This window comes from Papilio machaon, chromosome 9 (genome assembly GCF_912999745.1).
Source record: "Papilio machaon chromosome 9, ilPapMach1.1, whole genome shotgun sequence".
Classification (NCBI taxonomy): Eukaryota; Metazoa; Arthropoda; class Insecta; order Lepidoptera; family Papilionidae; genus Papilio; species Papilio machaon.
Genome location: NC_059994.1, coordinates 4,483,456 through 4,509,765, shown reverse-complemented (window position 1 = coordinate 4,509,765; position 26,310 = coordinate 4,483,456). Strand labels below are relative to the sequence as shown.

Below are 26,310 nucleotides of genomic sequence, written 5' to 3'. Positions count from 1 at the left end.
AAAAATATAAGCATTACTTGTTAACATTAAATAATAAAGTAATTTACAAGTGAATGAAATTAAATTGCTCCATTGTAGCCAATTGTAATTAAAGTTCAATTTATAATTTACAATTACAGCTGATTCAATTCAATTCAATTTCCAAGCAGTGGCTTTTAGGTGTGCCAACTGGGCACTGATTTTTTCGCCAGTGTCGCGTTGAAGAGGGAGGCTCGAAGGAGATTGATCGGTGATATATGTTGCAAAATTTAATCAGCTATGTAGTAAAGAGAAGTTTATTTTTAATATTATTTACAGCTGATTTTTAAGTAAGCAAACAATTTTTGTCTTGACATCTTGTCTTGTGACAGTTGAAGTTTTGGAGATGTTGCCACTTTCGAAAATAATTTTGATACTTCTTCAAACATTTTACAATGTTTAATTTCCTTATATATTTATACATGTGATTTTCGCAAAAGAAATTGACTATAGCTCTAATTTACGAAGCGAATAACTTACGTGATGGCCCGGTGCTCGTTGGCAAAACTGGGTGATAGCAAAAAAATTAATTGCATTATACATACGAGTATATACATACATATATAATTACATACCACATACACAGGGTTAAGATAGTTAAGTTTAATTAATTTATATTATCTAAGTACAATTTATTTGAGATAGAATTTATTATCAACATTAAAAAAAATATTAGGCAATTACATAAACATAAAATACATGAAAATATTTGGTACGATAAAACAAATTACAAAAAATATATATTTGTTGCCCAAGTCTTAACTTTTCCTTACAACGTTAGGCTACCCCAACCATTTTTATCCCGCTGATATCAGTTACAGAGCAATTTGAAAACAAAAAATAAACTTAATTTAATAAAGATGTACATCGAATTTTTCCTCATTGTGTCTTATATACATAATATTATATTATTCACATTGATTTTTAGGAATTGCTTATGTACAAAGGCACACTCAAATTATTACATTGAAAAGTCTTATATAGAAACCTGTACTAACCATGCATGACGCATCATGAACCTTTCCAAGTCTCGGTCGAACGAAGGGTGTTGTCTGTCTCCAAAGGAATATCTGAACAGGAATCGGAACCACTTCTTCATTGCTGGAGTCGTCATCTAATAGTTCCTTCATTTTGATGCAGATCTGTACAAATGGAAATTATTTTGTTCTATTTTTGCATGTTCTAATATTTCTTTAATATACAGGACTTCTTAAATTGTTCTGCATTATTTTTTTGGAAGTTGATACAATTTTTTATTCCTTTTTTAAATTCACTTACCTATTACACGGATTTAACACTGGCCATAACTAGAGTTATTGTTGAAGAAAAATCAATTTATTAAAAATATCACATGTCATGAACTGTTTACGGATTAAGCGCTGAAAGAACGGGAAGAAGGAAAATTTCAGAGCGAGCTAGGGGAAGTAAACGTACTCGCGGGAGGCTCGCCTAAGAGTGAGGCTCTGCGCACTTGTTTCGAGACATCTTCATAGGGTTGCCACTGTTAAGTTGCCCTATATTTTTTTATTGCAAAACATACGATATTAGTAAACAATCTTTTGTTGTGTCCGGTTTAAAGTCTCATTCATAACTGTAGACAGGAGTACATGAAGCCGATGTTAACATTTTTGGAAGATTGTTAACAATGGACTTACTTGTCAGTGAGGTATTTACTAATAATTTTATTGTCAGACCTAGTTAGTAGATATCACAATTAACTTTGGCTTGTGTATACTGTTACCAATAATTCGGTCCATAAAAAGATGTCTATTTGCGTTAACGCATCTCTAATATTGCTCATATGTTTATCAAATGTGGCACCCCTAGAGAGATTACATTGATCTGGCTGCGCAGACCGTTTCTACGCTGCAGCCTCTGGTTGCCGTGGCGACGGACAGAGATGCGTAAATATTAAGAAAAAAGCTAAAATGATATAATTCCTTAATATATTGAAAGTACTGCTTAAACAATGGTTAACGAACAGAAGTTCATATGTATTTGTTTTATTATACTGTCAAAATTTTCCATTAAATCTAGTCACGTGGCGTCTTAAAAGCAGTTAGTTTTTGAGACAGAATAACGGGACGGAAGAACACGTTTGATTCGTGGCGTATAGTTATACAAATAACGATTCATAAATTACGTAAGAAAAACAAAAGTCGCTAATTGTAGTACAAAAGTATTAAAAATGTCAAACTTAAGTATCATCTGATTTAGACAATTCAATTAAATGTATTATGCATTATGTTTAATTAAGGAGCGATGTTGCGTACAAACATATGAGCGGTCACATAAAGGCAGGCAATTTACTTTATAAACAGGGTCGTTAAGGGTGCGCCGGCACTAAATATTACCTACTTTATAGATTGTTTTCTTTGTCACCGCACTTACGACGCGACCGCTACAAAAATAGTTCTAAATTTGTTGTATTATTAATTATTCCATAAAACTTATAAAAAACAAGTAATAGAGGTTAAAATACATTATTTGTGGTTTGCTTCGCATTTATTTTATTTGTGTTAAGTGTGCTAGGAGATGAGCCTAATATTCGTCGCTATCTGAATGTTACAGATCTAAGTGAGCCATACTAGTCTATCTTAAATATGTTAGAAATTATTTATACGAATTATTACAATAATTTATACTAATATTTATACACAACATATCAACTTCAGCATTAACTAGAATTATTTAATTAGATATAAAACAAAAGTTTTGCAAACATTTAACTTATTAAGTGCATATTCTTATTAATTTAAAAAGACAATACTTGTATAACAGTCAGTCCACATAGTAAATGGTACAATCGAGAAACATGTTAAAATAGCTCCGAGGTTAAAGAAACGCATCGGTATTGGCTCATACAGAAATAGCGACCATGTTTTCTATGAATAATGCTTTTCACGTAAACCTATTTACGATTGATACTTGCAATTTTGTTTCATTCGTATGTGATTCTGTACTTATATGCATTGCTTGCCAAGAATATTATACTTCTGAGTGGTCATTGTGACGATGGCATTAACTCGATCTGCTTCAAAAGTTGTTGAAAACCTTGTTTTAAGAAATCTTGAGGATGACATAATTGTTATATCTTTAAATATATTCAGTTCATTTTTTATTTTAAACCTTACTTTGCCATTGTTGCCATTTTAAATCTTACTTTGCTTTACTTTATTGGAAAACATATGTACTTTTTGTTAAATTTGAATACTGGCTGAAATTATTGTAATACGAAATATTTAATTCCGCAATGTCTTACTTTTGTTTTATTTGTGTTTCATATTAAATGTCACTATGACAAATACAGGTAAGTATTATAATTAATAATAACAAAAATCCAGGTAGTAAATAAATTTAATTTCAATATCAATTTAATTTAAATTAACTACAACAATATAGCCTTAATCAGCCAGGAAAATAAAATTAGGTAATCGAAGTGTGATCATTTAATTGAGCTTTTCTTTGTAAATAGAGAAATACTAAGAGAAGGTTTGGATTATTCCGTGATAATCGGGACTCTTTCATAATTTTAAAGTTTAGGATTCACTTGCAGAAAATGTTGTGGACGAAGAGAGAAACTCAACAGCGGCGACGTCGCTCGCTGTTCATCTTGTCAGTCAAGTGTTAGACGAAGCTTGTATCATTGTTAATGCTGCTAAAGAATTAGGTAGTATAACAATAGAAATATAGAATTTATTTGCAATATTGGCTAACTTCTGTTAGATAATGGTAAACCATAAGCTACCGCGATAATTTAACTAACCATAGTTCTAACTTCCAGGGCAGCCATGGCGAAGCGTATCAAAATTAAACGTTGATAACACAATTACAAAAGAAAATGATAATTCAACTTTTAGTATCGAAAGAGGGGATAATGATGACGTTAACATCATACACGGATCTAATACGATAGCTACCTCGACCCCACAAAAGTTAACAGGTAGGAAAGCTAGCAGAAATGTTAATAAATAGTCGGTATAAGAAATTAATTATTAGGCAGTACGACGAATTTTAATCTTAAAAAAATGTTACAGAAGAAATTAGACGAAATATAAAAACTGATACATACATCATAGGACAAGGCGATGAGGAAATCTGCACCGTAAGTTTTAATAAATTTTGATTGTAGGTTTTAACGTATTATGTAACTATTGATAATGATTTTAATTTCCTTTTAAAATTATTTAGGAGCAAGATGTACAAGACCAGAGCGATTTCAATAAATCGACATCTACTTTTATTAACCGTCTATTTGATATGAGTGACGTCGAATATGTTGCTGATGACGTAGACAGAACAAATGGATCGAATGAAATATTAATAGAAGAAATAATTAACATCGTCACATCATGTGTGGACTCCGCTTTGAGTGTTGTAATTGATAAAGAAAGTAAAATAAATGATAATGTACAAAATACTACTGAAACATCACACAGTAGTGAGCATTCCAGCTATTCATTTTTAGACGACGCTCTGTCTCATAATGTTGCTAAAAATATAGCATTCTTAATTGATGATGCTCCTACCAATAGCAAGGACCAGATTTCTGACTCAACATTTGCTATCGGAGAAGAGGCGGTAAGTGCTAAAAAAGTTAATGCATTTGCAGTGTATCATATTAAAGAATTGTATTTTATTGTTTATTTCCAGATAAATGTTGATTTTAAACAAAACACCCAAATTAACGAGATCGAGTATTACGAACATGCTTATGTCACTCTAAATAGTAAGCTTTGTTTTTATTTATTATAAAATATTAAATTCGTATACTCCCCTCAGTTATTTTCAATTTTTAGGAGATTATGAGCAATACTCAGACGAAGAAGTATTTATACATCAAGATTCGAAATCCTTGACATTGCAGGATGTAGAATTGTCCCAAGGAAAGACGTCTTCATTGAAGTTGCCTGCGACTGATAAAGTAGTACGCAAACTTCAATTTTATTGTTATGAATTTGTAAATAATTTTTGGTCATGTAGTTCTAAGATAAATAGACGAGGTTAGATATTTTAAGTTCTGATATAAACACATTTCAAGAAGGTAACTCTGGAAATATAAAACTAAAATGTTATCTTTTGACAATAATATGGATACAGAAAAATTTGCATACATTCGTTATGCACTTGTAGACGTTGTTACCTGACGATGCCTTTTCCAATAATTGACAGCTTGCTAGTGAAGAGAGTACAATAAATATTGAATTGGCAAAGGGATATGTTGCGCCATGCAAATCGTATTTACATATTTCAGTACGTCACATATACCTTTTATAAATTGTTTTCCATAGTACACAGAAAATGATCAGTTAGTATAAACGTATCATTGAATATTGTTCTAAATTGGTTGTTGTAACGTTGGTAATGCGATGCGATACGTCGTCTTCTAGTTTCATGTGGGCATATAAGCAGAAACTAATTTCAATAACTTCTCAATACTTTATCGCGACAAAGGTATATAGATGCGTTCCTAGACTTTAGGAGAAGAGAAACTATTGGAATAAATTATGATTATCATTAGGACTACAAAGATTTAGCGACGACGTCAGCGGTGTCGGCGTCCGCGGTGTCTCGCAAGAGCAGCCTGGTGCGGCGTTGCCGGCTGCAGGGTGCGCGGCTGTTGGCCTGTCTGCGCGGCTGGTGGTGGCGTCGCAAGCTGCCTGGCAGGCACAAAGTATGAATCACTCTGAACGACCTTCAGGTCGTTCAGAGTAATTGTCACCAAACATTGAAATGTTTGGTGACATTGATAGTACCCTATAGAAACTATATTGTGTATGTAAATTCCTTTGTAAACGCCGATAACCTTATCCGCTTAACCGATTTTGACGAGTGAGGCAACATTCCATGCGCATTTTTACTCGGAGTGTTATAGAAGAGGGGGTACAGTTAGTCAAATTTAGCCGTCAATGTTTTTTTTAGTCTTTGCAGGGACTATAATCCTCTTTTTGTGTGTCCTATTATAATCCCAGGTACCACGTATGCCGGGCGCGGTGCGTGGTCACTGTCCCCTGTCTCCTTCCGCCAGACTTCGTGCAGCGAGCCTCTTGGACCACCGCCTCATGCGTTCCCCGTCTCCTTCGCGCCCCATCATATGGAAGTTCAATACCATCAATGAAACCATTGTTAATTCCGCGCAATGGAATGAATATACAAACCAAATTAAATCTGAGGATGAAAACTATTAGTGCTTTCAAAATTTAATTAACATTCATGTGTTTATTTTGCTTTAATAAAATTATCAAATTCTACCGATTAAAATTATTATTTTTGATCCTCATTTAATATTAGGACCATATAAACACATTACATTGGTTAGATACTCGTAAAAGATTTAATTTTACTCTCAGGCCTCATCTAAAGTTTGATGTTTTTTTAAAAACACATTTGTGTCTAAAATCATAATTTCAATATTACGGTGAGCTTAATGTTTGTTGTAATACAAAGTTAACTTATTTATAAAATTATTTCTTTTATAGGTACTTTTTTTTATTTTATACTTTTCCATCTTGAGTAATAATCACCAGACACCAGGATTAAATATTAAAATCTTCTAAAATGTGAAGACACTAAAATACCGAAATATTTTAGGTTCCTTACATTTTCTGACTTAGATTGCAAAGCAGCTCCTTAGAACTAATACCTGTTGCCACCTTATATTCAATATTAAATACGGAATAGATCGAAATAGTTATCGTAAATGTAGATTTAACGTTTAGATTCGCTTCACTTGGTTCGTACGGCTAACACGTTAGAATTGTTGTTGTCTCCTTCGCACGCGTGCCCGCCTTCTGATTTTGAAGACGCAACGGAGAACAAGTAACTCCACCGAAAATAGAACGGTCGCGGATTCCTGGGCTAAATCTCAAATATCCAGACGGGAGCGCCATCTGAGCCAGTTAAAACAGTCAAGCGAAAAGTTCTCGAGCCCCACTTCTTGTCTGAACGTCTGCCAGTGAAGACCGGGAGGGAACCAACTAACACCACACAAAATGGTGAGTCAACTTCGACGCCAGTGGGACTGTGAAAAGGAGTTCAGTGCAAACAGCCAGTTACTTAAACACAAGTGTCTCAATATGCGTTAATAACACGTGATAGAAATTCCGCAGACCGGAAGCTTGCAAGCGTATGATCTCTAGTACCAGCGTCAGTGATGTGCTCAAACTACAGTGAATAATTAATATTGCATCTTATTACACGGATCATTAACACACACAACACGGAAAGTGACGTGACGCAACACAAAACTTTAATACACACTCCCTAATAAAGTTACAGTTGAAATGAAAATAACAAATTATTTTAATCATTTTTCAGAGCGACCTCAGCAAGAACGACATCGAAAGTGAGTATTTTATTTTACTATGTTATATTATAACGAAATATATATTATAACTTTAGAAACAGATTACAGGACCTCTGTTTAAAGAATTGTAATATAATTCTATTTTCAGAAAAGAAACTATTATTTTCAAGATTAGCATCTTTAACTTAAGTTTAAATTTTCAGGACTTCAATACTCCAAAAATGTTTTGCGTATAAACTTTAACATAAAATTTAAACTATATTATACGATTACGAAATACAAAAGTAATACAAGTTCCTCTATGTTTAGCTCAAAATTGTCATAAAAGGTTTCGTTGCTAAGAGATACCTACCGGTCGGCGCCAGTTACGTCGAGCTATGCGCGCGCGTTCCAAATATAAACCATTGCGTCACGTGATACGACGCCCGCCCGCCCAAACAGAGAAACTCCGCTCGAATTTCAGCACGACCGTGCTTACGGTTTTTGGTCAATGATCGCTTGCAGATAATAATGGTTATTGTCATTTGTTTTAATTTATTTTGAAACTTCTTTATCTGAATAGTGATTAACCGGTCAATATCAAGGTCAATTTTCAAATTTATCTCACATACTACGGCCTTGCAACAGATACTATATATTTCTAATTATCAGTCAATGGATGTACAATGTTAATCATCATCTAAAATCTTTTTATTTTGCAGTATGCAACAATTACTTAATCTAGAATAACGATTTACATTTTAGATTTCGTCTTATTACCTGATCTCTTGTGATCTTACCCTATCACAATGTTTACCAACGCTTTATGGAATCATTCGAGGTTGAATTTTTTTTTCATATCTCCTTTATAAATTTCGATACAGATTCAATCAACGTCTCGTCTGATTTTCTGAGAAGCTGTGTTAATTGTTAGTTTTTTCTTTCGGAATAATTTAAAATCAATTTCATTATTTCTAATCAACATTCAGAATAGATTAGACTTGTGCTTCGTTTTAGCATCTGCGACGAAACTGGGACATCGTCACAATCGGTATATAATTAGAATGTGACTCACGAGTTCACAGTGAACATATTGAAACGTGGAAAGGATATTATTCTGGGCTCGCCCACGACACCTCGCTACGTACCTGATTTAACTATAGCGAATTTTCTGGAACCTTTCCACTGCTGTCTTGTTTTTGCCAGTTGTTTTATTTAATTAATGAGCAACTTTAATATACCTTTCGCAGATAGCGCACAATCAAATTTCAAATAATTGAAATTATTATCAAATCCAAATCACTTACGACCATTTTAATTTTGATATTGCCAGTGATATAAGTTTGATTGTTATATTAATAGGGGCATCCTTCGCCTTCTCCATCTACGACTTCGAGGGTAACGGCAAGATCGACGCATACAATGTCGGCGACATCCTGAGGGCGCTCAACTCCAACCCTACTCTTGCCACCATCGAGAAACTCGGCGGCACTAAAAAGAAGGGCGAGAAACAGCTCACGGTAATTTTTTAACTGGTTTTGTAAAGTGATTAGAAAGACAATATTTAAATTGGACAAACAACAATTAGAAATGAACAATCATTTATCAGCAGAAATAGTTGTTAAGCATAGGAGATTATGAAGTAAATTTGGTGTTGATGAATTTGCTCGGTATCTGCAAAAAGGCTTCACCCTCTTGATATTTTTTAATGCCTTAATAAGTGCGAGTGCATATTTTCGTTGTTTTATTTCAGCTGGAAGAGTTCCTTCCCATCTACAGCCAGTGCAAGAAAGACAAAGACCAGGGTTGCTACGAGGACTTCCTGGAATGTCTGAAGCTGTACGACAAGGCTGAGAACGGTCTCATGCTCGGCGCTGAGCTCACACACACCCTCCTTGCGTTAGGTAACAAGCAATCTCCACCGTTTCCACTAACGAAACACCTGTACAAATACCAACTGCTATCTCTATTTTTTTCAAAAGGAGCATAATGATATGACAACACTTTTGTACAGTTGTTTCGACTCATCAGGTACCTCAACATGCATAGGTACATTTTGCAATCAATAACAGAAACATCGATTCTTATCATTGATTGTTCTATTACATCGTTTTCTATCGTTTAAGTACTTTCGTAAACAAAATTGATTTGGTTGGCCACTGAACTTAAGCTTTTGCAAATTTGGTCTTCAATCACTTACATTTAAAATACGGTTATAACAAGAGTTTAAAACTACCTTGCAACAACTACTTGAATATTAAAAATTTAAATTTATGCATTGTTCGTCAGAGTTTCCAAATCTTACGTAATTCGTTTGTTGTTTAGTAAAAGATAATTTAGATTTAAATGACTATTCTGATCGGAATCTCAAGTACTTTTTAGTATTCATAGGGCTTGTGAATTCATCTACATGTAACACTCTAAACGGTACGTGACCGATTCGATTCAAAAAATCTATCCACCTCAAGGATTCACTAATGGATATTCATGGATGGATAACAAATGTACTTCTATATTTGTAGGTGAGAAGTTAGAGGACAATGAAGTAGCGGAAGTCACAAAGGATTGCATGGACCCCGAAGACGACGACGGCATGATCCCATACGCATGTAAGTATCATTCTTAAAGCTTTTTCACCGAATTTGTACCTGTAAATGGATAAATTATTTTAGATGTAAAAAAACGTGATAAATGTAAATATGCACTATTCTACATATGTACCTTTATCTGTTCGTCTTAAAGTTTCCTTTGCTAGTGTAACTTTGTAGTTAGTCAACGCATAATTTTGGCAAAAGTTTCTTAATCCCAAACAACGATTCGGCTCAATGTTCGGATATATTGCGTCCTTTTGGGACAAATTTATAAAGCAGTTGTATATGTTTTCCTTTCACCTATTCTGTGGTTTCAATCGAATATCATTTTAGTTATTACAATACAAAACCGTCTTACTATACTTTTTATTAATGCGGTTTCTAACTTTATTGTAATTATAACAAGCTATCCGAAGTGATGAAGGCGCAAGTTCCAGCTGGTAGTTAGTGTACATTAAAACTAAATAGATTTTTCTTTGATGTTGTTTCAATGTTTGTATCAATGACTGGTTTATACATATAAGCATGTACTTTAAAACCTTTCCTTTTATATACCTTATGTATTTGTCATTATTAGTGTATATTGTTGAGTGAAACCTCATTTTCTGAAATAATTGAGGCTATATAAATATATTGTTGGCATGTAAATGTAGTATATTTGTTTGTGTTTGTCCCCGTGTCTTAATGTTTGTCCGTTTACAGCATTCCTGAAGAAGGTCATGGCGTAGAAGATCAAAATATCGTCATATCTTTAGTTATAAGATCGTAAGTGGATAAATTGAGGCCGCGTGAATTGCGCACATCTTAAAAAAGCTTTATCATCTCAAGCTCTATCTTTAAACTTTCGTTATCTCTTGTGCTTTTATAACATCAGCTTATCTTTTTAATCTTTCTTAATTCATATTTCATTTTCTAATTTTCAGACTGTAAAAATATGTCTTTAAAACTAAAAATATAACATGAAAAAATTTAACTTCTTAAGTTTTAAACTGTTTTAACGCTACGTTAAATTTCTGTAGATTCTTAAAATACTGTAGATTCAGCTTTCCGTACTTTATATAAAAACCGAAAAAAATACTATACATTAGTATCGCTAAAGAAAATTACCATTTTTAAAAATTAACTAAAAATTGACAAAAGCTTTCGAAACTTGGTACCTATCAGTGCGACTAATTTATCTGGCTCGGTGAAGAAGGCGATGCTATTTCGGTTAGTTCTGTAAGAAACAATTTTACATTGTTTTTACACCGACAAAGATACAGAAAACAAGATAGCTACTGTCTGGCAAATATCTTGTAACACTATGCTAATGAGCTATTGGAATTAAGTTCCACTTATTTCCACCGGGTCAAATAAATTTGTCGGTCTATAGCTGTACGGAACTGGAATGAAATTAGGTATAAAGTATTATTTAATCTTTGACAGGTTTTCTTCAAAGATTGTGCAACAAACCAGTGACAGCCCCAGGCGCGGCGCCCGCCCCCGCTGCAGAGAGCTAAGCGCCGCGTCACCGCCGCACCGCCCCGTACGCACATCTTAGATACGGACCCTTTTTATACGAACATCACATCTTAATATCTATTTGTACAATTGACCTGACTGTACATAATAAAGTAAGATTAAAGAAACTACTGTAAACGCGTGTTGTACGTGTCTTTTTAATAAACTTTTATTATTATTTTATTTAAGTATCTACATTTATAACGAGAAAACACAAAAATACCGTAAATTATTTTATAATAAACTGTTAAAATTTCAGCCGTGTATTATCTATGTTTAATTGGTTCACTTACGAGACGATCGAATGAAGACAGCTTTTAAAAGTGTAAGACTACATGAAATCAGGGACTGTTAAAATTTATATGAATCATACTAAATATTATAAATGCTAATGTTTAGATGGATGGATGGATGTTTTTTTGAAGGTATCTCCGGAACGGCTCAACGGATCTTGATGAAATTTGACACAGATGTAGAACATAGTCTGGAAGAACACATAGGCTACTTATTACGTTTTTTTTATTTCGTGCGGACTGAGTCGCGGTCGACAGCAACTTGACAATAATTTAAACTTAAAAAATTGACAGTTAATATTAATCCACTGATACCGATAGTTAACAAATACCGATGAGTGTTTTTAACATGAGATGAATAGAAATAACAAGGATGGAAATAAAAAAAAAAACAGAACAAAGCAACAACAAAGTACTCGTACCAATATATATATATAGCTGTAATGCTTAAAGATATTATAATATTAATAAATAATGTCCAAGCTAATAAGTTGTAAAAAATACTATAAGCATAAAACTTCAAACGTTATTGATAAAATGTAGAGTTATTTTATACCGGAACTTTTCGTGAGTCTTCTCTATTTAACTCAATCTAACCATCAAACTGAAATACCGAAAAATATAAAGAATCTTAGTAAGTAAATAGTGTAAGGCAGTGATAAGTATCACGAACTTACTCTATGTCTAATAACAAGGTTAAATTACTTAAATTCGAATTAGAAACTAAATTTTTCTTAGGATATAGTATGAGAAAATAAGTAAGTTACCTACTTGCTGAAAACTATGAATAGCGATAGCTAAAGAATTCTCTAGAAAATGTAATTCGCATTAATAGGTAAGTACTAATTAACATTTTATGTTGGTTAAATCTAGAGTTTCTAACGTCTGAAATACATAACTTAAACTGTAAAAAAGTTCCATTATCGTTACATCTAGCCATGTCTATCTAAAAGAGAAACAAGTGGTTAGGAAAGCATTTGCCAAATTGTCTGTCACACGGCGAAAAAGAAAATGGCGCGGAAACACTTTTCTGACATCAATAACAAAAGTTCGGACATGCTCGGAGCCGCCTCGGAAACATTCGCATGTGTGAGGCTGTGAAAGGAAACGCAGAGTTAAAAATTAGCCAGAATTTAAGGAAAATTTATATTTTTATTTACCGATATTCAAATTAAAAATAAAAACTTTAATGGAAATGAAGAATTACATATATAACTATACTCTATAAGAGTGGGTTTCCACTACTAAAATACATGAACAGTAAGATATGGTCATGCCTTTAATTTCGTTTATTCATTGTCATTCCTTTTGAAAAAACGATAAGTGATTAGGCAGTAGAATATTTCGTCTTGAAATAAAAGTATACTTATAACACTACAATGAAGTTCTTAAAATGGAGTCAAAAAACCAAAATGATTAAATTCTATAATTTTTTTAACCAAAACGAGTAATATTCAAACGCCAAGGGAGATTAAACTAAATTATGGCAACACAGACCAAGTCTCCGCGCGTAGCGCGAAGTTGTCAAACGTCGTTGTCTCGTGCGGGCGCGCGACTATAAAGTTGTGTTCTTTATATTATCGTAGCGATTATTTTTAGCGTCTGTTGCTTTGGCTGTGTTTACGTAGTGTAATTAGTGATAAGGTTAGGTGTTTATCAGTGTACAACTATTTACAAGTAAGTGAATATTTAGAAATAATAAAATAATTCGATATTTAAAATTGGGGGGTATATATTACTTTTAATTACGTTTCTTGACTTTAGAGTACACTTATCTTTAGAAAATTTCTTAATTAACATTGTAATGTTAATTTTATTAATGTAAATGATTAAACATTATGGTAAATCTTGCAGGTAGTGTGTGTGTTCAGATAAAATGGAAGAAGTGAAAAACACAACTGCCACCGTTAACAATGTTACAGAGAAGCACAATACAGGTAAGAAATATTTTGTAAAATGTAAAATAGCTTATGTGGTTCCTTAATTCACACAATAGATACAGTCTGTAACAGAATGTTCTCGAAATAAAATCGTTACATTTAAAAAAGGAATACGACGTTAATAAATATTTGAACATTTACTACATGACAAGTTCCCACGGATATTCCTAGTAGGTGTCTATCTACTTATATCACATACCTAGAAAAGTCACCTCCCCTGTGGTCCATTTGCTTATAAAACATCAACCAAAAAGTTTCCAGTGACGTCATCTTTGGCTGTAACAGTTGTGTCCGTGTGATTTATATTAGGGTAGATTAGAAAATAGGAACATAGCATTAGGATTAGAAAGAAATATAAAAAATATTTAAGTCGCAATTATTATTGATAGCTTTAGTCTAGATTACACTAGTAAGCAGATTTTTTAAATAATATCGTTTACCTCCATTTTTAGTGAACGCTACGAATTTTAAAGAAAAACGTAGGTCTAAAATACTAAACCTTATATTTGAAACTGAATTTCTAACATTCCGATATATCCCGTATGGTCTAGTGGCTAGGATACCTGGCTTTCACCCAGGAGGCTCGGGTTCGATTCCCGGTACGGGAAATGTTTTTGGACTAATTTTGGATCTTACTGTTATAATTTTTTCAACGCGCTTCACTATATAAGTATTAATTGTCCACGTTAACATTCTCCTCTTTTGCGTTTGCAATTTTATTTGAGTATTTGACCCGACTGGACTTGCAATCGTCTACCGCACTAATTGCTATGTTAAAATATTAAGTCATCGATATTCTTGTAAATAAACAATTGAACTATACATTATTTTTATTATTTTCAATAATCCATTTTAATATGCGTCCTTGAAGTTCTTATCAACAGCATTGTGTTTATCGCAGGATGCATTCTACTTGTGTTCCCTTTATCAATGTTACGTCAAGGTAAAAAATGTGTAAAAATAGATTTTTCTTTTATTTTCCTTTATTTTAGATAATGAAAATGTGTCTACTTTTAGATCGATAACTTTAGTCTTTGTACCTTTTAAGAATTTGTATATAGAGAAAGTTGTCAGAAATAGTGTCGTTATTTCAAGTGCTCAAAATGTGATTCAGCGTTTAGTAGATTATGAGGTTACGTTGACCGTAGGCCGCACTGCAAATAGATCGTAAGTAGGCGGGTCCTCTCAAAATACACTCACACCTCCGTTTTCAGCTTTACAATATTGGATTATTGTACAAAATGTTATCAAAAATACAGGTGTAATGTTTAACAAGATCTCCATATGTGAGCTGCTGGAACATAATATAAAAAATAGATAAGATGCCGGTAGTAGACTAATACTATTGCTGATGTAGTTCTAAAGCTCGATGTATCCGAAGAAATGTTAGAAGGTGGAAAGAAATATAATTAAATATTTGACGTCGATATTTGGCTAGTTTTTCTTTGTCATCGCAATACGGGATGACTTGCGCTGTGGTTTTATTTAGTTACATGACATAATCTATACAAATAATATATTAGAATACTTATGTACACTCCTTTTTTTGAAAAGTAAACTAAAATTTGTTATTGACACTTGAAAAGATTCGCATTGAAAGGTAGTATATAACCTAGTAATGTTTACAATAATACGTGTAGAGAATCGTGATAAGCGTGCAAGGATGTCTTATGTTCAAGAGCTACCGCGGAATTAATTAGATTATGTAAAGTTCTCATCGTACAATTCGTATGCATTTTTTTTTGTTTTTTCAACAGTAAAACTAACTTACGATTTTTAGTTTGGTTGATGGTTATACACATCCTATTTGCTTATGTTTAAGGTTTGCATATGTTATTGGATGTATTCCTTGATAACTAATTCGATTGCTTTTGATTTCATAATATGGATATTTAATCTCATAGCGAGTCTTACGTGAATTAGCAGTAATTATTGTTAACCGTTTCCAGTGCGGCATGAGGAGTTGCAAATACATAATTAGCGTGGTAACAAAGGGTAACAGTCGCGACAATTCGCGGTGATTAGAGGGTCGATGAGGCTGACGACACTTTCTAGAATGCCCCTCCGTGCCTGACACAGGTTATACCGACTGCTTGCCTGGTAATTGTTGAATGGTAATTAGCTAAATTTATGGTCTTTTTCGTGTAATTTTCTCCTCGAACCGTTACCAGGGACAGAAAATTACAGTTCTGTTTCGTATGTCCAATGTCGTTAGACCTATAATTTTCCGTGAATACGACACTGTGCAGATTCTGTGGTTAATAATGAATAAGCTTGCGCAATTATTGTAAAGTAGTAGTACTATGTCTACTCTCCGATTTTATGGCGTTGTATCGAAATCTCTATCAGTACATCCTTGGATTGAAAGTGACTTTTATTTTATTAATAATTCGTGTTTACGACAGGTTTTTGATGAGGAAAGAACATACTTATTTGGTATTCTCTTTAGAATAAATGTCAAGTAGTCAAGTAAATGGAACTGAAAATAAATTAAAAAATCTCTTTGTGACCTCGTTCGAAGTCGGAGCTTCTTACTTGATTTAATTAGCAACATGACATCATATATAAAAAAACTATGTTGCAATTCAAACGTATTTTTATTGTTTATATGACGAGTCTAACCAGTTTTTGACCCCTATTTTGCGAAATAATTTTGGTAATAATATTCCCTCGTAATAGCCGAGGGGTCTGTACAATAATTGTAACTTTTTAAACCAGTTAAAATGTGAATAAAAATTTAGGAGTAGGAGAAGGTTTAATTTTAATTCCAGCCTGGAATTAAAGAAATATTTAAAATTAAAAATAGTACGGACTCTATCGCACGATATCGACTAAGCGTAATAACCCTTCTGGGTCAAATGCGAGTATAGTGTGAACACAGCATCTTGTATGCTACACTAACTAGGACATAACTATAGCTTCATATAACCTGAGTTCTTGTAGGGGAGCGTGCGAAAAGGCCTGCCTAATAAAGAAGTAAAATTCCGTTGTACGTGCTCAAGATACGAAGCTTCCTCACTTGACGTAAGCGAGCTAGCAACTATATGCCTTTGTGACTACTACGTACAGTCGAGGACGTTTATTACCTACCCATTTTGGTGAAATAATTTAACGTTTACAATGCAATTAGGTCGAAAATTTGTTATAAAAACGTTTATGTTTACCTCTTATGGTTTGTTCCTCACTGGGAACCGAATTTATTTCTTTGATGTTAGCATAGTGCATGGGAATGGTGAGGGGACGGATTTCATTAATTATGGTTGTTAACGTTAGTTTTTGTTGTAAAATTTGTACACATTCTCGTCAGGTCAGTCATTTATCAACGTTTTTATATAATTATGTCATTGACTATATCCATGAACGTTATCATGATCGATGGAATATCGTGACTGTGTTTATGTTCAAACGGAATAATATTTGCATTCGGAATATGCAAGACAGTTTTTACTTCTTTCATCTATCCTATCTATTGTGTTAGTTTTTATTTACGTGTTTTTTGATTCGATTTTAATTATTTATTAATGACTGTCGAATGATGAGCGTTTATTTTTAATTTATTTTATCCATTAATTCTTTCATTTGAAAGACTTCCATTAATAAATTTAACTAACGTTTGACTATGGGCCTGGTATAAATGATTAAGTTTTTTTTTTTTTTGTGGAAATTATAAACTATATATAACAATGTTTAGAAAACATCTTTATTACACTTTAGCATTTATGTTTTTATTTTTTAACGTACTCGGAAATCTTAGATGAATATTTACTGCAACATGAATGATGGTGGTAATAATCGCTTCACAGCCACATGCGTCTATTGTTCATCTTTTTTGCAACATAATAGAATTTTGCCTCGCAAACAATGCACTTTATTAATTACCTCTATACGGATACGATAAAAAGCGTAATGATGTTTGTATCAATATAGAAACATCATTACGCATTAGCATCAAGCAAGTTTATCGAGAAAGGTAAAAAATGCAATTATACAAGTTAGCTCATCGTGGATTTTCACTGCCGAAACATTCCTATAAAAATATATTCTTGTCCCTGTCATTCTGTTTGAAAAAACTGAGATAGAAATACATTATGTTTTTATACGGGTGTTTCGGGAGTGATTTTATGTTAGAGGAGGAGTAATCTAAAACGTTTCTCAAAGCATACAACATATTACCATACATACAAAAACTGTTCCAACATGTATTGCAACAATCAGAAGTAATCTGTTTTAAATACACTGTAGGTATAAAGGCCCGATGAACCGTCCACTGCATCGTGTTAATTCCCTAAATACAATTAAAGTCACTTACTCTCGTTAACTTTGATAATACGTGAAGTCTTCGCCCCCGCGGCCTCGCGCCTTTGTCTCATCTCGCTGACAACTACAGCATATTGTATTGCCAGCTTGCTACTTTCAAGGTTTCCAGGAAATTCACATATTTCGTCCTTGTTAAAACGCTGTAAATCTAGATATGGTGAATGGTATAAGAATCTTAATATTATTATTACATTCTGGTCGACAATACCTACTCTATGTGCTACGAGTTGTATCAGATTTTTTAAAATTAAGGTTATGTTGGCGGATAGTAAAAAGCATAGGTATGTTCGTGTAAAAATTAACCATCAATGTCGTTATCCACAAAATATTCGGGTGTATAATAAACGACGGCTCGTCTGATAAAATTAGTCAAGGTGTTGTTTAGCTATAAAAGGTGATTCTGATAAAGAGTTCGTTGACTGTACATAATACATAATTGTGTCGCTACATAATAATGTTAACATGTAATAAAATATATTAAGATTTATTGTCTTTTACATGACCTAAATATTTCATTTAAACATATTAACGCTACTTATTTTATTAAGCGTCAGTTAGTAAATATGTCGTAGGCATCAATTGCCAGGAATGTAAATTAAATCATACGTGCAACAGTTTATAAAGTATGTATTATAGACTTACAGTCGTGGCACAACTAGGCACTGTTGTATTTATTGGGGTCGATTAAAACAAATAACTTGTTACTGTAAGTAGGTACGCTTTGTTAATGAGAGACTATTAATTTTATTGAACCTCCTCGTTCCCCGATACCGATATCCGCGGCGGCCTATTTATATTTTGAATTACAAAAATCTGCTATCAAATAATAATAAAAAGTACTAGTTTTTATCACGAAGTCCGGTTTGGATACAGACTTATACCTTAGTTTTAGAGCACCTTAAGATATATTTATCACTTAATGTCTTTGGATAACCTTATCCATGAATGTCAGTATCCATAGGAGTGACAAATTACAAGATGTTGTGGAGTATTATTCCAAAGCCTTAAAATGAGAAGTACCAGGATATCATAATACCAGCGTAGTGGTTCGTTTAGGGAGTTAGTTGTCGAAAGTGTTTCATCACAAAATATTTTTATTATGTTTGTGATTGATTTGGAGATTAAAGGACCTCATTAGGGCCCCGAGCTCCCGCTAGGTGCGGCACAGGCTGCTCCCGAAACACAATGAACTCAATTAATGAACTGGAAACTGAACAATACTGTCTTGATTACACCATACTAGTATTTATTGAATTCCCATGTCAATATAAAAAAAGATTTATTATTCTTTAACGTGGTAGAATTTTTTGCTACTCTCCGAGTTTCTAACACTTACCAGTCACTGTGTTTCTTAAATACTTTTTTATTTAAAAAGTGGAATTAAAGGAAAAACTTAATACAATAGTTACGACTAAATTCATCGTTTAAACAAAAACCCCGGAAAATGTGGAAATTAGTGAATCGACATTCTATTGTTTCATCACATATGTCCGTGTCGCTAATCAACATCCATCTCTGTTATCCATCTAACACGAGGGCCTCGCAGTCGCGGTGATTGGTAAATTGCCGGACGAGTTCGGCGCACGCTCACCTCCCACCTAACATAGTTTCGAGCTGACTTTTTAATAGTGTCAAAGAGGATATTGCATTTTACATCGCGGAAATGTTTCTACTTTACGCGCATCAACTTTGTTACTGCAGCTCGTTTTTGTTATCAACTCAATTTAGTGTGTGGTGTTCGAATTTTGAATATAGATATAAGTGGGCCTAATACGAATATTTGTGACAATTGCCATCGTGTCGTCACCGCCAAAATTTGTATTATTTGTGCAGCATCGGGCAAAAAGTACACCAAAAACCTTACACTTATTTTGACTTAATTGACGATAACGATACGAAGGCGATTGTCACAAATATTCATGATAGGCCCACATAAAGGAAGTAAAACAGTTTTACGAAAATGTCCTTACCATAGACGATAATTAAACCATTTCCGTAAATTTGAAAACCTATTTTAAACTCCTTAATTTCCTTCTCCTAGTTTAATTTGATTTCGAAGCCAGAATTGGAAACAAATAGAGCCGCAATTACCGCCTCCGCACCGAATCCGCACCATTCCGGGGTAAGATTACTACAATGGCGGACGATTAGTGCAAATCGGTCGCGACATTGCGTGCTCCTCCTCAATCAGTCTGTCAATTAAAACTTTACTCAAATAAATAAACAGTGGGCTTACATTGTCGAAATATCTGTACAAAAACTTTTTTTAAAAGAGGAAGCTCCTTGTTCTATTTTAGGTAATTAGTTAATTAGGAAATGATTTAATTAATAGGTTTTAACGGTAAGTTAGAATTAACAATGTTAAGTAGTTTTTATGTGTAAAGTCAAAATTATAGCTAACAAGATCAGATTCATATTTAAGAACTTCAGGATTTGACGCGTTTATTTGTCATCCATTTTTCTAGACCCTTATTTATGCAAAAATGTAGACTATAACCATAGCAGGATACAATTACAATACATTAAGAAAATAAATGTGACATTATTCTATAAGAATTATAATAGTTGACTCGCTTATGACAGACAACAAATGTCTGCTTACTGCGTCAAAGGTCTGAGACCAAGAAATGTATTAATTGTGTAATCAAGATATGATATCATCTATATCTCATAGTGACGTCATTGATTGCCTTTGAATTATTATCATTAAGTTATAATATTGGTAATTTAGTTCTAAAATAATGTTAAAATATGTCTCTTGTCTTAATATTGAATAACATATGCATAATATCTTCTTTAAGTTTTTCTTAACCTATGTAAAGATAGAGCTGTCGCCCGTGACTTTGTCCGGGCGGAATTAAAAAAAAACAATTCCTAGCCTACGTGTTCTTCCATACTATGTTCATCCATACATCCGTGCCGATTTTATGCCATGATATTTCATCGAGATCCGTTGAGCCGTTCTGGAGATACCTTGAAATAAATATCCATCCATACATCTAATATTTCGCATTTATAATATAACGCAAGATTATTTTGGTAGAGATAGCATAACTTCTATACAAAATTATTTTAAAAATGATTGAAATTTTCATTATATCAAAAGTTTATCATTATATCAAAAATTTAATCAGTACTAGCTGATCACTTTTCAAAATTTTACTAGTACCGATAATGTTAGACTGTACTTATATTATTTCTCTCCTTTTTTGTTACTTAGGTTTACATTTTTAAATATTGAATTGACATAATGTTCTGTGTCTGACCTATGTCGGCTAACATGCTAAATGGTGTTTAGGTTAGCCCCGATGATGTAACATCACACACTGGTTTGTTTTCAAACGTGACGCCACTTGAAGGCCGGCGTACTTGTAACACAAGTTTACGGCACTGCATATTGATTTACCTACTAAATGCTCTGTATCTGTATTTTTATGAGACTAGGTTTTATAAATCTTTACGTCTGCTACCGAAATATTTGTATGTATATCGATGAAGGAGGCCTACGTGCAGCAGTGAACGAAGTCAGGCTGCTTATGATGATGATGATAGGAACATAGGTACCTACATATGTTTCATATTCTCCTTGTTTTTTAAAGAGAGATGTCAATAATTATTTTCACAGTGGAAGCACCCTAGGATTGAATTATGTTAACATGGAATATCATGTAATAAGAGCTTCGTATCTATACATGCTTGTGGCACACCACAAGAAGAACAATTTGAAAACGTATCTTAAAGTTTTTTTAATAGTAATTTAGCCTCGCTCAAATCAGGAACTTCTTAATTGTATATATAAACTCTACTTTGTTTGTTTATACTTGTAAAACTGTTGTAATTAGGTTTCACATTCCTGACTGAAAATAATATATACTGCAAATCCTTCACCTCGTAATATCACACGCATGTGCATTATAATATAATGCTTGGCTATGCGTCGCAGTTTCTTTTATAAGAGCTATAAAGTAACTACATTCCTGTAGATAAGATAACAGGAACAATTGGTCCCCTTCAGTGAGGTGAGGGGACCCTTGTTAACACGCAGGTGATCTTCACATTACGATACATCTCGTGACCTCTGTTTTCAATCATGCTACTAATATTATAAATGCGAATGTTTAGATGGATGGATGTTTGTTTGAAGGTATCTCCAGAATGGCTCAATGCATCTCGATGAAATTGGGCATAGATAAAGAACATAATCTGGAAGAACATGTAGTCTACTAATTCAGTTTTATTTTCGCGGACGACGTTGCGGGCGACAGATAATTACAAAACAAAGACTAACATTATTATTAACTTATCTATCGACCAAATGTGTGCGACTCTCAAAATTAACATAAAATGGGTACAATCACGGTAGAAAAAAAAGAGAAACTATAAGATTTTCTAAACTCAAACTGACAAACAAAAACAATCCAACATAATGTATAAACTACCTTTTTTGAATGTCTTTGGGAGCAGATGAGAAATATTTATAATACCAGGTGGTTTAAAATAGATAAGATTAAAAGATTATTACATTAAAAAGGTTTTTCATGCTTAGATATCTACATGATATTAATGATCAAAACGATTAGGAATTTTAATCCTAATTTGTTGTTTGATATAAAATTTATAGTGAAATGTTTGACTGGTCGCTAATATATGCACCCAAACACTGCTATCGTGATCTTGAACTAATCAATAATAAAAATCCTTAACTTTAAAACTATCGTCAATTAAATTCATTGTAATGTAGAGACGTCTCCATGTTTTGTGGGTTTCACATTTCATCATAAAATCTGTTCTATTTGGAATCCGCTTTATTTTCTTTAATTTCCTATTTATTCGTTAGTAGTCTAATAGTAGTAAGTTGTCATAATATGTATTGCAGAAACATGTTATCACAAGCTTAGACAGTCTTCATTACGCTGTAGTAATGACTACTCACGAAGTAATAGATTGCTGTATTATAAAAACTTGTTTACATTCTCAGTAAGTAAGTTAGTTTTTAATTAATTCCGGTATAAAATTGTTCATCGATTAAAACTTTATAAATTAATAGGAGTAGGAATTTTCAATCAATATAATCAATTGAACAATCATTATATTTCAATTAGAGGTCTGGGTGTTCAATTAACATAATGTTTAACCGTGGTTTTCTGAGGCAAAAAATCCCCGTTTAAAACATATTGTCTCTGTTTTGTCAAACATAACGACAGGGATGACATTATGTTTTATACAAAGATTTTGGTCCCAAAAACAAACGGTAAATCGCATTGATTTATGGTTTTATGTCACTTTTATCCAGATTCTAGACTCTAGGATACATTACACAACTTTATTCTTGGTTATTAACTCTTTTCCAAATGAAGCAAGCAGCATTCAACGTTCGGCTTTGTTCTGCCTCTTCATGTTCAAGTAAGTCTTAAAAGTAGGCAATATTGGGTCATGTAGAGACACTGATACCTTTCAAGGCGAATCATCCGATGATTGCGTTATCATGTGATTTAGAAATATTTTAAGGTAATAAAGTAGAAAAATGTTGCCGTTTATATGTGTGTCGACTGCGTGATTGTTGTCTAAGACAAAACATGTTCATAGCTTCTTGTAGTGTGGGCTTTATTTAGGTCAAGTGAGTGCATTTTTTTTTAAATTTTGTCGAGCCTAGTAACATATTTTAAAAACCCTTTTTACTACGATATCACAGATAGTGAAAAATGTCTGTAATATAATGGACACGAAATTACTTCAAAATAGATCCAAAGTCACAAAACAAAATGACAGCGCTAAGGGAATGCTCCTAATTATTGCAATTAACGACAAAATAAATATGAAATGAATTTATTTGTACATAATGAGCAATTTAACAGTTATGTTAAAAATTTAAATTTTTAAAATTCGTTGATTTTATACGCATATGAGATAATTTTTAAATATCACAGGATATTGCTTGGGGTAAACTTGTGTGCGAATATTTAGGGTGAAACAAATCCCTTTTCAACCCTCAGCTATTGAACAGCGGAAGTTGAAGTGGTGAAGGGGTTAAAAACTGGGGTTGCAAAAGCTGCACAGTTCAATACGAAGTCTGGTTTATTAATATTTTCTTCTTTATAATAATTTAATATAATAATTTTTTTATATTCTCTAAAGCTTAAATTAAAAAATAAATAATTTTGTTTAACAAATTCTATCAGAGTGAACAACATATTGGAAACTTTTTATTTGTAAGGTTTAATGTTAAATTCAATGTGTTTTAAACTCTTGGTTGAGTCTTTTTTCTGTGATTATTTTTAAAACGTGCGGCGGCTCGAAATATTGTAAGTTGTAGATGGCGCTGATATTTCCAGTGTCGCCATCTTTACGTAACTTAATACATTAATGAAAAGCCGAGGAAAGCGGAAAGGTATGAAACTTCTGTGGACTTACTGAATGTTTCGTATAGAGGGCGCTGTTTTTTATTTAGTTCATATCTGTTCAGATTATATCTGTTTAGTTAATTTTATCTTTTAATGTAATCTTTAATTTTGCTTGCCAAAAAATCTAGTTGTTACACGTGTTCACACGAATTTAAACTAACACGACAGGATAAAATATTTCAGAGTACTTCAATGCTTTGAAAGGATTTAATGAAAAGTATGCATTATAGCTCACTCAAAAAATAAATGGTAGACAGTAATTAGAATCCGCGGTAGATGAGCTTTTCCTTTTTTTAAATTATGCTTCATTTATTCAAATAATAGTTGGATGAAAAAGGTTACTAATGTTAATTTTTATTACATGTTACGTAATGCTAAATTGAGCTAAAAAAAAATTGCAAACAAAAGTTTCCTTTGCTACACATTTCCTGACATAAGAGTCGGATGCCGCGGTGGGCGCAGACTCCAGTGCGGGTCACGCAAGTACCCAAACACGCACTCGCAAAACATTTCCTGGTTATAAACTATACATAGAGTCCATCCTTGTTATATTCTGTGGATAATTCATTTAGAGTTTTGTCAATGGTATGTGGCGTACAGTTAATCATCAATTCGTTTCACAAGACAGTTCTCTAGTATTAATAATATTTAAATTTTAAGAAGATTGTAACAAACTTACTTAAAGTTTCAAAGAAAAGTGTCGGCAATTGTTGACAATAAACAAAATAAAATGGTACAATCTGTATTACTTTTACTTAAATATAATAGATATCGTTCATATGTTCCCAAGAGTGTTTTGGGCCTCTTTGTTTCACTTATCCCTCACGTGTTATAATTATAGATACCCTACATCTTTGTTACCTTCAAGGACGTTGTGGAATATTGGTTGCGCGGTCTGTCAAATTTATCATACTATCCCACGCAATGATATTACCGAGATTGCAGAAGTCAAGCAAAATTACCATTTTAGTAAATTGACGAAAATATTCCAATAGCATAGAGTTATAGAGAATAGTTTAATTTTGGTAATTACGTACAATATTTACGTATAACAAAAAAAGTTGGGAACGCTTTCTTTCCGTTCTTTAGGAACCAAGAAATCTTAATCCAGCGCACAGTTCTCTGTTCAGCATACAGCTACTGCTGGAGACATAATTATTTTATATTTTCTTAGAAGACGTCATGGTTTCTATTTGACTAAGCAACTAGTGGTGGAAAAACTCTGAGTCAACTAATATGTTGGTACATATTTTAATTTGCGTTTACCTTTGGGTAAAGTTGAAAAAACCTTTACATTCTAATTATCTTAGTTAAGATCTTACTAAATACAGTTTTAAATTTGTTCAAACACAACGGTCATCATAATTTTCGACTAGTCTGTTATTTCGCATTATCATAGATGTCACCCGTGATTCCGTTTTCGAGAAATTAAAAAGAAAACGTAAACAGCCTATGTGTTCTTCCAGACTATGTTCTACATTTGCCAAATTTCATCAAGCTCCGTTGAGCCGTTCCATAGATACCTTCTAACAAACATCCATCCACATTTATATTAGTAATAAGATTAAAAAGAGTGCCATCTTCGTAATTAGATCAAAGGCATTTCCTGTAAATTAAAATTATCTATACTTTAAATAATGACATTATAATAATTATATGATTTACAATAATGATAATAAGACAAAGAATTATCGCTTTAGTCTTAAATGCGGTCTTTCTTTATTAATAAAAATCAATTAATACGTATATCATAACCGATATTTTTGTTCAGGAGTAAATCTAGATTCACAAAAATCATATCATATTAATCTCTTATGTTTTTAAAATCCTCACCTGGTGGCAACATTCGTTTGTGGTTGTTGGAAATACCCATAAAGTGTAACGGAATCAAAGAAACAAAAAAGTGGAGAAAACGTATATTTTGTTTACGTCATAAATTGTGTGACGTTCAAGGTCAAGTAATTT

General features: G+C 32.9%; 3 protein-coding genes and 1 non-coding gene across 5 annotated transcripts in view; 3 read left to right on the top strand and 1 right to left on the bottom strand.

Annotated features, from left to right (window-relative positions):
* LOC106717552 (protein unc-80 homolog) overlaps positions 1-1,244 on the bottom strand; it is a 35,331-nt gene extending 34,087 nt beyond the window's left edge. Inside the window, exons 1-3 of the mRNA XM_045679472.1 lie at positions 1,221-1,244; positions 1,017-1,160; positions 499-525 (exon numbers count right to left, since the gene is read on the bottom strand). Of these exons, the coding sequence (XP_045535428.1) occupies positions 499-525; positions 1,017-1,160; positions 1,221-1,244 (195 nt within the window). The remainder of the gene's footprint in view (positions 1-498; positions 526-1,016; positions 1,161-1,220) is intronic.
* A 2,068-nt stretch (positions 1,245-3,312) lies between these two features.
* Positions 3,313-6,264, top strand: LOC106718883. Its single transcript, XM_014513087.2, has 9 exons — positions 3,313-3,328; positions 3,575-3,688; positions 3,803-3,961; positions 4,056-4,123; positions 4,210-4,599; positions 4,672-4,747; positions 4,818-4,945; positions 5,540-5,692; positions 5,991-6,264. Exons 1-9 carry the CDS (start codon positions 3,316-3,318, stop codon positions 6,204-6,206), a joined length of 1,317 nt encoding a protein of 438 aa, XP_014368573.2. The 5' UTR covers positions 3,313-3,315; the 3' UTR covers positions 6,207-6,264.
* A 639-nt stretch (positions 6,265-6,903) lies between these two features.
* Positions 6,904-11,660, top strand: LOC106718890 (myosin light chain alkali). 2 transcript variants are annotated; one of them, XM_014513102.2, is made up of 7 exons: positions 6,904-7,013; positions 7,336-7,363; positions 8,666-8,823; positions 9,057-9,207; positions 9,826-9,912; positions 10,597-10,659; positions 11,320-11,345. In XM_014513102.2, exons 1-6 carry the CDS (start codon positions 7,011-7,013, stop codon positions 10,620-10,622), a joined length of 453 nt encoding a protein of 150 aa, XP_014368588.1. In that variant the 5' UTR covers positions 6,904-7,010; the 3' UTR covers positions 10,623-10,659; positions 11,320-11,345. The 2 variants fall into 2 exon arrangements, with proteins under 2 accessions (XP_014368588.1, XP_014368581.1); XM_014513095.2 differs by lacking the exon at positions 10,597-10,659 and having other exon boundaries at positions 11,320-11,660.
* A 2,503-nt stretch (positions 11,661-14,163) lies between these two features.
* Trnae-uuc lies at positions 14,164-14,235 on the top strand. Its single transcript has one exon. It is a non-coding gene; the product is annotated as a tRNA-Glu (tRNA).
* The last annotated feature ends 12,075 nt before the right edge of the window (positions 14,236-26,310 follow it).

Coding starts and splice junctions, on each gene's coding strand:
- LOC106718883 (XM_014513087.2), top strand. Junction 3,689..3,802: donor TAATGCTGCTAAAGAATTAG/GTAGTATAACAA, acceptor TCTAACTTCCAG/GGCAGCCATGGCGAAGCGTA. Junction 4,124..4,209: donor GCGATGAGGAAATCTGCACC/GTAAGTTTTAAT, acceptor AAAATTATTTAG/GAGCAAGATGTACAAGACCA.
- LOC106718890 (XM_014513095.2), top strand. Junction 8,824..9,056: donor AGGGCGAGAAACAGCTCACG/GTAATTTTTTAA, acceptor GTTTTATTTCAG/CTGGAAGAGTTCCTTCCCAT. Junction 9,913..11,319: donor CGGCATGATCCCATACGCAT/GTAAGTATCATT, acceptor AATCTTTGACAG/GTTTTCTTCAAAGATTGTGC.